The 15,519-nt window shown below is 37.1% G+C and overlaps 1 protein-coding gene and 1 long non-coding RNA gene across 2 annotated transcripts; one reads left to right on the top strand and one right to left on the bottom strand.

Annotated features, from left to right (window-relative positions):
- Nucleotides 1-533: 533 nt before the first annotated feature.
- LOC113506479 lies at nucleotides 534-3,312 on the top strand. The gene is made up of 2 exons (XM_026889321.1): nucleotides 534-920; nucleotides 1,580-3,312. The coding sequence occupies exons 1-2, from the start codon at nucleotides 668-670 to the stop codon at nucleotides 3,304-3,306; spliced, it is 1,980 nt and encodes a 659-aa protein (XP_026745122.1). The 5' UTR covers nucleotides 534-667; the 3' UTR covers nucleotides 3,307-3,312.
- Nucleotides 3,313-6,848: 3,536 nt separating this feature from the next.
- LOC113506478 lies at nucleotides 6,849-11,791 on the bottom strand. Its single transcript, XR_003401732.1, has 7 exons — nucleotides 11,782-11,791; nucleotides 11,697-11,699; nucleotides 10,979-10,984; nucleotides 10,038-10,112; nucleotides 8,989-8,991; nucleotides 7,708-7,710; nucleotides 6,849-7,002 (listed from the first exon to the last, which is right to left on the bottom strand). It is a non-coding gene; the product is annotated as an uncharacterized LOC113506478 (long non-coding RNA).
- Nucleotides 11,792-15,519: the final 3,728 nt, after the last annotated feature.

Genomic DNA, 15,519 nt, shown 5'->3' with positions numbered 1-15,519 from the left:
ACAAAGATGGTCACCCATCTACGGGCCAACCACGTCAAGCGTAGCTTAACCTGTGATCGATTCACTTATGCGGTTATAGTTTAGCCACGAGCTCCTCCAAACTTCTCCTTACATACATATTAAATCTCACTTTATCCTTTTTGAACACCACAAATCTCTTCTTCACTACATGCATTGTTTTCCCATCATCATCATCACCAGCCCATATTCGTCCACTGCTGGACATAGGCCTCCTCAATTACACTCCTTCGAAATCTATCTTCGGCTGCTCGCATCCAGCTCCTGACAGCCATCCTGCGTAGATCATCACTCCATCAGTCTTTCTCATTTTTTCTCTATAAACCCTTTATAACATTATTTTTTATTGTTTGTTGTTTAAGCGGCAAGAGAAATACAACTGTCTGTGACTTGTCTCAGATGGATAGTCAGAAGAGTTTAAGCAATAGGGTCTCATTTTTGCTTTTGAGTACGGAATCCTAAATAAAGAACATAGCACCTCCTTTTATTCCAAAAAAAGAGGTTTTAACATCAAACTCTTTACATTATGCAACCAAAACCAACATCTGACGGTACCTGTCATCCGTCAACTGTCACCTGTCAAAATGTGTCATTGAAGCCCGTAACACAACGCTTACGATGCGAATAATGTCAGATTTAATAACTTCAGATGAATTTTTACATAAGTTTTATACTATTTAACATTATAATGTGTGTGTGTAGTAAAAATATTGTAACGAAATCTGGATTGCACCAGCCGACACCTTGTTCCATTGGGCTAAAGTTCTTTGCTGAAATTAATAATACGAGTGGTGAAGATTGTACGGTTGAGATTCATCCTGATGAATGCTGCCTGGTCTCCAATGATAGCCAGTGTAATATAGTCGAGCTGATTGGCAGTGCTACTGACTTTATACCCGAAGGTAAAATAGATATTGGTGCTGTTTTTGCAAGGATCGGTGTTGAGGAACTGTGCATGTGTGGAGCTCTTGGTGGCCTGGTGTATTGGTCGGTGCATTCGATTCCCTCCCAGGACAAGTATTTGTGTGATGGGGAAGGTCGTGATTTGATTCTGGGTGTAATTTGTTTATATTATTTGAGAGCACGGATAGCCAAGTGGTACAGGTCACCACCACCAATGTGCGCGACTTGTGGCGGGTTTAATCCCCGTGTAGGACAAGCGTTTGTGTGATCCACGAATACTTGTCCTGAGTCTGGGTGTCTTTGTGCATGTGACTTGTATGTTTGTAAGCCCAGCGCAACACATGGGTTAAATTCTTTAATAGCAGAGTAAAATATACCATCTAAACACATAATTTGCAATCTATTTATGAAGTATTCGGTGGCCCTGATTACTTTATAAATGTCATGGGTTCGATTCCCACCCATGACAAGTATTTGTGTGATGAGGAAGGTGGATTTTCTGTGTCCAGGTGTAATTGGCTTTTAAATTGATTGTAGGTATTTTAGAAATATAATTGGGTATAGTGTACATAATAGAGTAAAGGCCCTATTCCCTATCCACCCCAACTTTCGCTTTGAACTTTCTCATCACAACATATCCCTCTCATTTCCCTTCCAGGTACAAGTAAAACCCTTAACTTAATAGCACCGTTACTCGATCCATACAACCGAAAGGGCTACTGCACAATTTACGTCGACTTTAAATCAAAATCGAAACCAAAAAACTTTATAAGGGACACAATTAAAATCAAATTTGATACTACGATACGGAAATCCAATCTCCCGGACGGGGCCAAGGTCTGTAGACACATAGACGAAGACCCCATGAATGAATGCAAGCCAGTCAATTGTGACGTCTATTACAATGGCAAAAGGTCGTATTTCAATGTTATTAAAAGGCGATGTGTTGAAATACCTCCGTGTGTAGCGTATACAGAAAATGATATCACAAGAACAGCTTACAACCCAATTTCAAACAAATGTTTTAGCAAACCAGCTATAAGTAAAGAAGATATTGACTTTATAAAAACATTAACTGGTGGAACGACAAGAAAAACTAAAGATATATTGATAATTAAACTTATGGATAAAAGTAATTGTTCGGGATATCCTAGTTACGACGATTATCAATTCAATTCAATATCAAGAATAAAAGGGGTTAAAATGCCTGATGATAAAGAGACGACGAAAGAGAAAACAACCACTGAGAAATCTACAAAGAAAGAACCGGAGAAGAAAAAGGAGCAGACAACACAGAAAGTCGAAGAAACGACCACATGCGCACCGATGACAAGGCAAGAGAGGATACATCGTATACTAAGATATTTACAAAACAATAAGTACACGCTTATCATTCTAAGTTCGGTAATATGTTTACAGTGCTGCCTAATATGCACAATGATTTACTGTCTCACGAAAAACTGCAGCTGCTGCAAGAAGAAGAAGATTATCAACAGGTTCTTTAACTACAGGCAGGACGCCTCCGTCACAACACCCCTCATCTGCACCAGTAATATAGACACGGAAACAACCGACTACCAATATTTAAGCGAATCATCAAATTACATTGACAAGAAAATCAAGTGTTACAAAGCTTGTCAAAAAGAACGGAAGAATAATGTTAAATTAAGCATGTCTGATGATATTCTCTCGAAATGCTTGACGAGGAGAGACTGGCATCGTCTGCCCAGATCGGAAACTATCCCCGAAATGAGAAATGACGAGGAATCTAAATCGAATGTCACTAAAGATGAGCATAAAAAAAGCAATGATATGAAAGTTAACTTCTTGGACGAAAAGAAACAAAAAACTATCAAAAGTATTGTGAAAAAAGTAGATAACAAAAATAACACCGAAAATCTAAGTGATTCGTCAGAAAAGATTATTCGATGTCACAGCTACAACAACTACGACTCAAATATAACTGGTTTTAAGAAGAGTTCTCATAGTAAACACTACGCCGTTTATAAGCAAGACAATGTCGCTATGGAACAAGGCGCCCAGGCTTGCTTCTCCAATGATTCCATCGACGATTTTTTGTCGGAAAGAGGAGTCATATTCATAGGTGACAATGCTTCCAAATACTCTTATACAAGTATTTCTTCGGCGGCCAAAAGTTCAGAATCTTCGCAGTCCAGTGAAACATCGAAACGCAATGTTGTGAAAAATATAATCACGTCTTTAGCGAGGAAAGCAAAAGGGCCGTCTTCGGACCCTGGTTTAGAGAAGAAAGATCTAGATTTAGAATTACTACACCTTTCACGGGCGTCCGTTTGTTCGTCTAGTAACGATACAGATCTCGAGAAAGATTTAAAGATAATTAAAGATTCAACAAGTTCTCTTTAGGATATATTTTAATAAATATTTTTTTTTTTTTTATATCTTTGTTTCCTTTCGCTAGAATTTTTACCTGTCCCTTTGTCGTGTAATCCAATCTTTCAAGTCATATCGCAACGGTAAGAGGCAACATCAATGAGATAGGCTAGATCTACACCCCTAGCCTATCTCACTGGTGTTGCCTCCGAGAGGTGTGACACCGACTTCCCTCCTGATCAATTTGCCATTAGGTACTCCCAACCTCGAGCATATAGCTGTATCGACCCCTCACTAGCCAGCCAGCTAAGAGTCCCCGTAAAGAATGACCTTCTGGGGCATTCAGGTTCCTTTATGGCCACACATAGCTCGAATGTATACTCCCACATAGATCTTCAATTCAAATACAATTTTATTTATATCTCAACTGAACTAACTTATTGATCTGTTTACCGTGAGTCGACACAGTTAGAAACGGCTCAAATATGGTAGTTAATCTAGTTGGTAGTTACTTCTTTGAGCCGTTTGGGGTCGAAATTTTCGGGCCGTGGGGCCTGCGTGCCAAAACGCTTATTAAAGATCTAGTAAAGCGCCTTGTTGACACTTCTCGTGACCCAAAGGCTGGCTTTACCACTCCCAGCCGGCAGCGATGCCGATGAGTTTTTTGATGCACAATTTTAATTGTTGAAATGAAACTACTTTTACGGATTTTATCGCGGTTTAATTTTAGATTTTAGTTCCCGACGTTTCGAAACCTTTGCAGGTATCATGGTCACGGGCAGACTGAGATGGCGTTCGTCTTGACAGAAGATGTTGCTCGTTCTACCTTCATATTTTAATTAATTATTTGTGGTCCGACCTACGCAGTATGAGCTCACTGTGTCTTGATGTCTTGCAGCGCTGCTCTTGGGTTTGGCCTTGAGTTTATTTATTATTGGATCCCAAGTAGGTGATATCTTCCAGCCATCTTCTCTATTGAAATTAGGGTGTTTTTTAATCTCAATAGCCTCGCGAAACATCCTAGGTAGGAATTTGGATTCTTTAGCGAGGATCTGTGGTTGGTCAAATCTAATATAATGGCTGGAACCTTCAGCATGTTCGGCGACTGCAGACTTCGTTGAGCGGCGGTGTTTGACGTCAGCTATGTGTTCTTTAACGCGGGTCCCTATGCTTCGTTTGGTTTGACCGATGTAAGAGAGGCCGCAGTCACAATCTAGTTTGTATACTCCTGCATCTTGTAGAGGTATGTGACACTTGACAGATGGTAAGGACTGGCTAATCTTCTTGGGCGGCTTGAAGTATGTTTTAATTGAAGCTCGCTTCAGGATGTAACCAATCTTGTCAGTGACTCCTCTGACATATGGTAGTACAGCAGGTAAACGATCAACAGTGGCTGGCTTCACTCGGTTTCTGTGACGGGGCCGTGGAACTTGGAGCTTGTTGTCTCGCAGTACTTGCTTGACGTGTTGAAGCTCAGCGGCAAGGTGTCTGTCATCACAGAGTCCGTGTGCTCTCTGAAACAAAGATTTTCCCACGGTAGCTAACTGTTTAGGGTGGTGGTGAGATTCACCGTTTAAGTACCTATCTGTATGGGTCTTCTTTCGATACACGGTGTGACTTATGGTCTGATCAGGATTCCTTTTAACTAATATGTCTAAGAAGGCAAGAGATTTATTATCCTCCAACTCCATAGTGAATTGAATTTTGTTATTGATGGAGTTGAGATGTTTTAAAAATGCATTTACTTGACTAGATGGTAAAACTGTGAAAGTATCATCTACGTACCGTTTGTAGAACCTGGGAGTGAAAGGGGCTGTTTTTAAGGCTGTCTCCTCGAAGTCTTCCATGAATATATCGGCGACTACAGGGGATACAGGCGAGCCCATCGCTACACCATCTACTTGTACATAGAATTTATTGTTCCACAGTAGGTAGCCAGATGTGAGGCAGTGCTCGAGAAGTTCTGCATATTCTAGAGGTAGGTTGTTCTCTGCTAGCTTCTTGGAAACAATTTCAATACAATCCTTAACTGGTAGGCATGTAAACAAGGACTGTACGTCGAAACTAACCATTACTTCATTGTCATGAAGATGTAGATGTTTAATCTCATTGACAAAGTGGTATGAATCCTTCACAAACGCTGTAGTGTTGCCTCTGAGTGGTGAGAGTGTTTTCGCGACGTGCTGAGCCAATCTGTAGGTTGGTGTGTCGATTTGGCTTACAATAGGACGTAGCGGGGCGTTTGGTTTGTGTATCTTTGGCAACCCATACAGTTTAGGTGGTTTTGCGCATGTAGGTATTAAGTAGGTAACATCTAGACTTAATGCTTCGGAGTGTTTCTTAACCAAGGCGGTGGTAGTTGTTAACACCTTTTTGGTAGGATCAGTTTTCACTGGTTTATATGTACTTGCGTCCGACAATAGATCTTCTATCTTGGCATTGTAGTCCGATGTATCCATGACGACCGTAGCGTTTCCCTTATCTGCACGGAGTATAGTTACATCTTGTCTGTTTTTGAGGTTCTTTAAAGCGAGATGTTCGGCTTTAGGGAGGTTTGGTTTGGGCACTACACTTCGACGTAAAACAGATGATATATCTTGGCGTATCGCCTCCAAATCTTCCTTCCTCACGTTATTGTTGAACAGGCAAGTCTCAACATTGCAAATAATGTCCTCGTACGGTATTCTACGCGGTGTTACAGCAAAATTTAAACCTTTTTGTAGTACTTGCACGGTCGGTGGATCTAACGTTTGTTTTGACAGATTTATAACTGCGCGTGATTGGTTGACGTTTTGCGGGCGCGTTCCGTTTTCGTTTTTTGTTTTGTTTGACGCGTTCGATTTTGAATTTAATTTTTCATATTTATTTATTAAGTTTTGTTTGCTTTCGAGATATTTGGTGTTTTCGCGCTTGTTTAGTTTTTCGAAGCATGTATTAAAATCGAAAGTTGATAAAACTGTTTTCAAATCATTAGTCACGATCTCAACGGTTTTGTTTAAATTTTGTAGGTCGATAGAGGTCAATAGAGAAGATGGCTGGAAGATATCACCTACTTGGGATCCAATAATAAATAAACTCAAGGCCAAACCCAAGAGCAGCGCTGCAAGACATCAAGACACAGTGAGCTCATACTGCGTAGGTCGGACCACAAATAATTAATTAAAATATGAAGGTAGAACGAGCAACATCTTCTGTCAAGACGAACGCCATCTCAGTCTGCCCGTGACCATGATACCTGCAAAGGTTTCGAAACGTCGGGAACTAAAATCTAAAATTAAACCGCGATAAAATCCGTAAAAGTAGTTTCATTTCAATGTCTAACATTCGCGTAAACCTAAGAAACCACTAATTTTAATTGTTGTTTTGAACTACTTATTTTAAGTGTATATATTTAGATTGTAAATGTTTTAGTAATAGTTATAAATAATTAAGAATTTCGTAAACTTTTTATTAAAAATAGGGATACACGTTCCTGATTACGGATTCCTAGAAACAAGAGAAAATAATACACCAAACATTCATCTGAGGTGTTTATTACAGAATAAAGATCTTCAAAAACAATAATACATCGAAAATCCATTCAAATTGTTTATTACAGAATACAGATCTTCAGCAGATTTTGTCTCTCTTGGAGGTTAAGGATGACATCGTTGTGAAACACGATGCGCAGTCGCAGGGTGGACAGATCGTCGACGTGGAGTCAGTTGATGTACTTCTATCGTATTTACTCTGGAAAAGGGATGAAGTTATTAAAAGGGCGCGAAGGAATTTGATCCTTGTGTCATGAGGGGTAATTGTTACTTTTTGTTACTTAAAAAAAACAACTCCCGCACAAAGGAATTTAATCCTCGTGTCGCGGGGGGCATAATGACACCCAGACTCAGAACAAGCATTTGTGGATCAAACAAATAATTTGTCCTACGCAGGGATCGAACCCGCGACACGACGCGTACAGTGGTTTTGGCGTGGTGACCTCAACCACTCGGCTATCCGAGCAGTCAATAACGGGTAATTATGAACATTCATGTCAAGAAAACAATCAAGTCAACAGGGGCTTCACGAATATTCAAGTGTTCTTTTTGACGCATGACAACATCTTTTATTCCTGTTTTTTATAAAAATAAAACATTTTGTTTTATCAAAACAATATTAGATGTTATCATCATCTAATAAAGTTTGATATCGACATTTAATGTTAGATGTATATGGTTTAGAATAATCGCCAAAAACGTAATGTATGGAAAATTAAAAAATTTCTTTGTTGTTAAAACTTCCGCAATGAAGAATTTAATCCTTTTGTCGCGGGGGTATCATGAAGGCTTATCGTACGCGGGGATCGAACTCGCGACACGTTGCGCGCAGTGGGTTTGTCGTGGTGGCCTGTGTTTAGTTTAAGATAGAAGACGTAAAAAAATTATAATATTTGACACTCACCGTCTAGAAAAGAAACATTAGCTGTAAAAATTGTACAATTAATTAATATGCACAAGGTATTTTTTATGTTCTGATGGCCATCATTGAGGGAAAAATAGGGACTAGGTATAGGGTAGTGAATAATTCTTTAGTAATATAACAGAGGTCTGGGGATTGAGAAGATAGGCTACCGGGTGAAAGGCCGTTTGGAGGCAACACGCCTCTTTGGTCTAGATTTTTACTTAAACAGTCGATCTGAGGCTTTACGTCAATCAGTTGGGAGAAGTCGTCAGAAGACTTTTAGCCAAGGTTCCTAAGAATACAGAGGCAAAAGGATTCGTCGACGACGCTGTTGCAGATTTAGTGTGGTCCTGACCTGATTTTGTATTTTTTAAGACGATTTTTCCTGCATTAAGGAATTTAATCCTTGTGTTCCGAGGTGTTTCACAAACATTCAAGTTCCATGCACCAAGACACCCAGACTGAAGAAAAGCAAATGCTTGTCCTAAGCGGGGACCGAATAAGTGACACGTCACATCCGTACGTAAGGATTTAATGGTTGCTGCAAACACAACCACATATTTTCTCGGGGTTCGGGTTAGGCTCAGTGCTCGCCATTTTTAAGGCAAGGAGGCTGCGAGGATAGACAAAACTCATGGGATCATAAGAACCTCAAAAAGGACAGGGGACAGGACTAAAAACGTGTCGGCTGTGTTATACGCGCCGTTTTAAGATGAGAAGCTATACTGCGCAGTCCCCACTGAATTATCACCACCACACATAACAGTCTTTTGTCCAGATGGGAAAACATCAAATGACTCCTTGCGCTTTGGGTTGAGGGGAGTTTTTTTAATGGGACTAGCCCGCTACTCATTCCCGTTATTACAACTCCTGTAAGCCAGGATCTACAATAAAACCAACGAAAACTGCCAAAACACTTAAGCTCTGTGTATCCTAGGGGAAACAATTAACTGCCTTGGAACCCGCAACGAAATTAATCAGAAATAGTAAAAAGGAGGAGTAAGAAAAAATGTTCCACTTCCCCCCATAGCTAGCGGGAGACAAGAGAAGAAATAGCTAGTTGTAGCAAAGAAAGAGATTGACAACTGAGTGGAAGGGAGAATCAGACTCCTACTGACTAAAACCCACCCATGTTCCTCCCTTTGCCCTTCGTGTACCGGGGCCACGGTAACCCTTTCGGACAATCCCACTGCCCGATACATCAACCCGAATGGGCTTTGTAGAGCCAATTTGAAGTCTAATTGTGGAAAAGAGAGTTTTACAAGTAACCAAAATACTTACTGTCTAAAAAGAGAAACTTAGCTGTAAAATTTGTATCATTGATTAATAGGCACATGATATATTTTTAAAAGATACTGATGGCCATAATAGGTAGTAGGCTAAACCTAGATAATAATAAAAAGCTGTTAAGTCCGTTAGACTTCCAAAAAATATCGAAATAGTTTCCTCATTTCATCATATAAACAAAACAAAAAATTAAAAGCACTTTAGTATGGTAGTAATAAATAATAATAATAAATGCGGACAACATCACATACATTGTTCTGAACCCAAAGTAAGTTGCTAAAGCACTTGTGTTATGGAATTCAGAAACAACGAAGGTACCACAAACACCCAGACCCAAGACAATGTAGAAATGTGAATTTTTACATTGACCCGACCGGGGATCGAACCCGAGACCTCAGAGCTAGCGACACCTTGAAACCGGTGCGTACGCCACTCGACCACGGAGGTCGTAGTGGGGCTGAAAAACATCACTTGCTAATAAAAGAGTACTTGTAAGTGACGTCACACGAGATTTTGAATAACCCTCATGAAATATCTGACTAACTATTTTTTTTGTCAAATAAAATATAGTCACGACTATATGGGTCACCTGGCCACAAATATCTTTTCGTACCCATTATCTATTTCACGTTGGAAATGATTTTGTAAGGCAAAGCTAAATTAATATGTTTATATTTAAATCTTCTCTTAATTTCTATGAAGTGTTAAAATCAAGTAAAATCTATTTAATTCACGTTAGGCTACCTTGGTACATTCACTTAACTTTGGAAAAAGTTCGGGAATAATATTACTCCTAGACGTCACGTCGAGGAAGAAATTTGAAAAAAAAAAACTATTATTTAAGTAACATATTTTAAGCAACACCTGAAGAATTCAAGTGTGAAAAGTCACGTCACTGGCTACTTAACCTTTGACACCTGTTGTACATCAACCATACGATAAGAAAATGACCTTGAAATACCAGATATCACTATTCAATCTGTAACTTAATTGAGATCATTACTTATATTATAATAAAAAAAGACAGAAAACGATCTTCTTACAATTTTGAGATGTTTGTAGTGAATGTTTCCGATCAATTTGAATATTGACAAAGGCCCTCTAGTCAAGCAAATACACTGAAATGGTAAAACAAATATTTATTTTTAAGCTATGAATTTTTGGTGGAAGGGAGACAGCGCTATATCGTGTAGTGTACTCTCTCGCTCCCACATCTGCAACGGTGTTAATTTAAAACGTGATGGCAGTCCTTGGTAGACCATTTAACGCGCACATACTTTTGTTCAATACAGAGCCCCAATTCTGCTATTTATAATGGCCGATGAATAAATGAAATTTGGATTAAAATGACAATTCTCGTAATTTCTTAAGCATTTTTCTACACAATAATTGGAAATTCAGTGCGGGACGATACAACCAAGGTCAAAACAATTAACTTAAAACGATTGGTAAAATGCTAAAGAGAATAGGAATAATTTCAAATTTAGTCAAATTGCCATTCATTCACCCGCCATTGTAAGATAGCAGAATCGGGGCCCAGGTTGCGACGAGCAACTTTAGATCAACCAGTTATTTATTTATTTGACAGTTGGGTGCATTTTTATTTGTACTTTATAAAGTTCAAAAGCTTTTTCTAACGGTTTCACCCGTGTGGCCGTAGCCATAAGGCAGCCAACACGTCATCATCTTTCATCAGGTAAAAATCGTGTGTCAATGAAGGATTTCATGTCAACAATCTTATCAAATTTCATCGAAATTGGTCAATTTGTTTGAACGTGAAAAAGTAACAAACATACGCCTAAACTAGCCCTTATAATATTACCCATAAAATTATTTTTATTAAAATTGGTAATTGTTTAGTCTAAAACGTTTATAATTTTATATGGGTATTAGAAAAACAGGGCTGTATCTCCAGAAACCTTAATTGGTCTAATAAGGGCAATTAATCTATAACTCTTAATAAATAAGATTGCTAGAAACTTACATTGACCTGTAAAAAGAGATTTCATAATTAACAAGTTTAATAAAATCCGTTTTTAATTTTTTGTTAATTCAAACGATCCCAAATTTGTTGGGGTCGTGTCGTTTTATTCTTGAGCTCCTGACACCATTTTGGAGCTTTCACATCACATCAGATTCATGTCATCACAAAAGAGCATTCACACGCAATCCTAAATTCAAAATTTCATCTCAATTGGAGATTGGGAAGTGGGTTAAATTTAAGTTGGAATATTTGGTCACAGACAAACTAAGATTGAGATGGTGTCGCAGTGGCCTTGCGGTTCTGTGCATGGATTTGTATGCACGCCGTACAGGTTCGATCCGGTCTTAATTATTCTAAGACACCACTGACAAACTGTGTACGGAAACATCGTGGGTTCCAAATACTGGAATCTCAGATCGCCCGCAGTGAGGTCGCGTAGTGATCAATGTCTAACCTTTCCCTACGCCCTACGCGGGAAGAAGCCTGTCTCCAGTGGGTCATATAAAGGCTGATACTATTATTATTACTTGTCTTATAAATATTTTGGCCGTCTCAGACCAAGTTGCAGGTAGAGTCTGGTAGACCGGAGGGTAGGGCGGAGGAAGTCCGCCCTACCCTCGAGGGATTTTAAATAAAAGGTATGGATGGCTACGAACAATTGAGCATAATTTGCATTTTTCTAAGCCAATAAGTTATAAAAATAAAAGCAAATACTTACTTTCTAGAAAGAAAAATAACAAAATTAAAATATAAGTTATTGACATTAGAAGATCTTAAAAATACAAAAAAAACTTTAAACTAACCGTAGGAGGCTAAAATGTAAATAAAAAAAAGATTAATTAATAAAACATTTTAAAAAGACAAACAAATAAAGAAAACGTTACATTTAGAAAAATAATACGTACCACAGTCTGCAATAAGGTCAGAAAATAAATTAATAAAATGATCAACATGACGTCGTTCGTGGCAGCCAACCAGGAATGACAGCTTCGATTCCTGCCTATGATTATATTTGTATTGTATTATTTAAATGACAGCAAAACATGGAGTTGAAAAAAGCCTTAAAATTCAGGACCAAAAATGTTTTTTTTTTACTATCATACTTACATAACGCTGAAAAATATATATAATGTATTAAACATGTCTTTACTTAATTTATTTATTTTTTTATCATTTATTCTGCAAGTAGGAGATATCATCACTTTTACATGTCTTTTTTGAGAACGCTGGAGTCGACATTTCCTATCTGACTACCCTGAGAAGAAATGTCGAAATAAACTCAGGGGTCGCAGTCTCTTTTAAAGTCTAGACAATGACAACAATGAGAGAAAAGTGTATAAAGTAATGCAGGGGGTTGTTAACAGGTAAAAAAAAAAACTTACCGTCATCTGAATAAAACGAAAAAATATTATTAATTACTTTACAAGAATTAATTTAAAATAATAATAAATTTCATAAAAAGGGAAATAAATGCCTTACCCAAAACTGAAAAGGATAAAAAATATTTATTAAATTCAATTTCAATATAATAATGTGTATAAGCAATAAATAAAAAATAATTCCTAACCTGCGTCTGAAATAGAAATAAAAAATAAAATTAATATTTTAATGATTAATTATATAAAATTTATTTGGTTATAAAATACTTACAAGAACTCGCTGTCAGGAAAAAATAAGAAATAAGATAATTTTACAATAAGATTAAAAATTAGACAACTGTTAACCAAACAGCAACAAATTTTCAAATAGACTACGAATAACTCAAATAATTATTAACAAGATTTGATTATGAACAAGGGATGGGAGAAACTAAATATATTTTTATCTTTTATAAACGATTCTTGCATTCAGGAATTTAATCCTTGTATCGCGGAGGTTTCAAAAACATTCAAGTCACATGCACAAGGACACCCAGACTCAGGACAAGCATTCGTGGTTCATACAAAAGTTTGTCCTACGCGAGGATCGAACCCGCGACACGCTCTATGGTGACCTCAACCCTTCGGCTATCCGATGGACCAATGACTTAAAAATAGGTTGTCTAGGACTGGATGTTGAAAGTGGAGAACCGGGTGTGGCCTATGCCCGGCAGTGGGCCTGGATATGCTGAGTAAAATGATTGAACAAAAATGAAATCGTGTTTTATTTAGTAGCTTAGTAAAAACAGATAACTTACAAGTGTCTGAAATGAAAGCAGAAATAGTCTCATCATAAAATAGAAAATCTTAAATTAATGAAAAAAAGACAAACGGAAAAAAATACCACATAATATTTATTAAACTGTGAGAATTGCTCAAAAACTTTCGAAATTAATCTCAAAAATAAACTATAAGTTTTTATTTCAATATTTAAATTAAAAAAGTTTATAAATTAACTTACGCCTGCCTGTAACAAAAATAATTTGTTCATTAAATCTATTAATCATAACTTCCCTTTCGACGATTTTCATTTTATCTTTTTTATGTAAATCTTAACTTAGTTGGCCAAATAAGAAATGTTGTGTTAGGTGCTATAAACTGTTGGCGAAAATCAGTGAGTGATATATCATCACCGACAGTGCATCTATGATTGCCACGATCAATTGCTCGCGGCAACCAGCCAAGTGGCTAAAGTGGCCTGCCTTAATAAATGTATAGAAATGACAGGTCAAGGTCACGGGACTTTTCGATACTAAATGTCATTTCCATACTCTGAAACGATGACTTGCTAACAGCAACGGCGTGGGCCATTGCCAGTCGAATGCTTCAATGTAAAAAAGAAATAATTATTTCGACTTACCGGTAACTATAAGAAAAAATACATGTTTAGTTAAATTATACATTATTTTCATAGGCAGAAAACGCTGCGAACGGATAATATTTGCAATTTTCATTTAACAAACTGACATTCGCCGATTAATTAATGGAAATTTAATTAAATAATAATAAATAAATAAATAAATAAATGCGGACAACATCACATATATTGTTCTGAACCCAAAGTAAGTTGCTAAAGCACTTGTGTTATGGAATCCAGATACAACGAAGGTACCACAAACACCAAGACCCGAGACAATGTAGAATATGTGAATTTTTACATTGAACCCGGGACCTCAGAGCTAGCGGCACCTTGAAACCGGTGCGTACGCCACTCGACCACGGAATGGCACTATAGCGAAGCATTTTGCCAATTCATGGTATTGGCAGAGAATTTTCTGCCCCGCACTGAATACTTACCGTGTAATTATTAAAAATTAAAAGTTATTGTAAACAGTGGAATTGATTCCAATTGGAATCAAGACTTCCTGTGACCTAAGTAGCTTAGTTAGAAAAGCGAATGGCGCGTTCATCCAGGAGTTTCAGGGCCCCGATTCTGCTATTTACAATGGCCGATGAATGAATGGAAATTGGATTAAATTTGAAATTATTCCTATTCTCTTAAGCATTATGCCAAGACAATAATTGAAAATTCATTGTATTGACCTTGAGTGTACAGTCCCGTTATAGATTCCCAATTATTTTAGAGGAGAAATGCTTAAATGAAAACGAAAAGTGCCATTTTAAGTCAATTTTCATTAATTCATCGGCCGTTGTAAATAGCAGAATTGGGGACCTGGTTCAAGTCGTAGGTACCTAGTAACATTTTACATATTTTAGTCGGAGTAAGGTCCCACCATTGGGCAAAAGGGACACCCTTTTTTATTTTTTATCCAGTCCTTTTGATGATGAGTGTTTTCTGGCGTTCATTGGTTCATTATCTTAGTTAATTGGTGGATAAACCCATAGTACTATTTAATGATCATTCGAATGTCCTTTTGCTATGTAAAAAAACTGTTATTATTATTTAAAATACTAACCTCGTACTAAAAATAAAATAATTTTATTAGTATTAAGAAAAAAAGTTAATATTTTTTATATTCACAAAGATTTTTTTTTGTAATTTTTATTGAATACTTACTTGAAGCTAAAAAAATATAACTAATTAGTTTCTAATTAAATTTAAATAGTAAGACCATGTTTTTTATTATACTTGTCAGAATTAAAGAAAAACTTACAGTGCTCTGTAAAAACAATTATTGACATTAAAATTTACAATATTAAAATAAAACAAGAAAAATAAATAATTGGAAATAAATAAAATCCACTTACATGGCTCTGAAACAAATTCATTTTTTTGTTATATAGACTCTTTTTAAAAGAAAATAATGAAAGAATTGTAAAACTTGAAAAAAAACGACTATTTTTATGAAAAAGAAGGACGCTGTGTAAACGAAAACCCTTCCTTATACGGACAGAGGTCTGTGCCCAGCTGTGGGACAGCTGGGCACATGTATAGGCTGGCATTATCTATACTCTATACTAATATATAAAGCTGAAGAGTTTGTTTGTTTGTTTGACCGCGCTAATCTCAGGAACTACTGGTCCAAACTGAACAATTATTTTTGTGTTAAATAGACCATTCATTGAGGAAGGTTTTAGGCTATAAACCATCATGCTGCGACTAATAGGAGCCAAGATAAAATGGAAAATGTGGAAAAAAACAGGGCAGATATAAATCATAAC

The sequence above is a fragment of the Trichoplusia ni genome (genome assembly GCF_003590095.1).
Source record: "Trichoplusia ni isolate ovarian cell line Hi5 chromosome 17 unlocalized genomic scaffold, tn1 tig00002301_group16, whole genome shotgun sequence".
Lineage (NCBI taxonomy): Eukaryota > Metazoa > Arthropoda > Insecta > Lepidoptera > Noctuidae > Trichoplusia > Trichoplusia ni.
The sequence above is the reverse complement of the archived record's forward strand: the minus strand, read 5'-3'. Positions and strand labels throughout refer to the sequence as shown.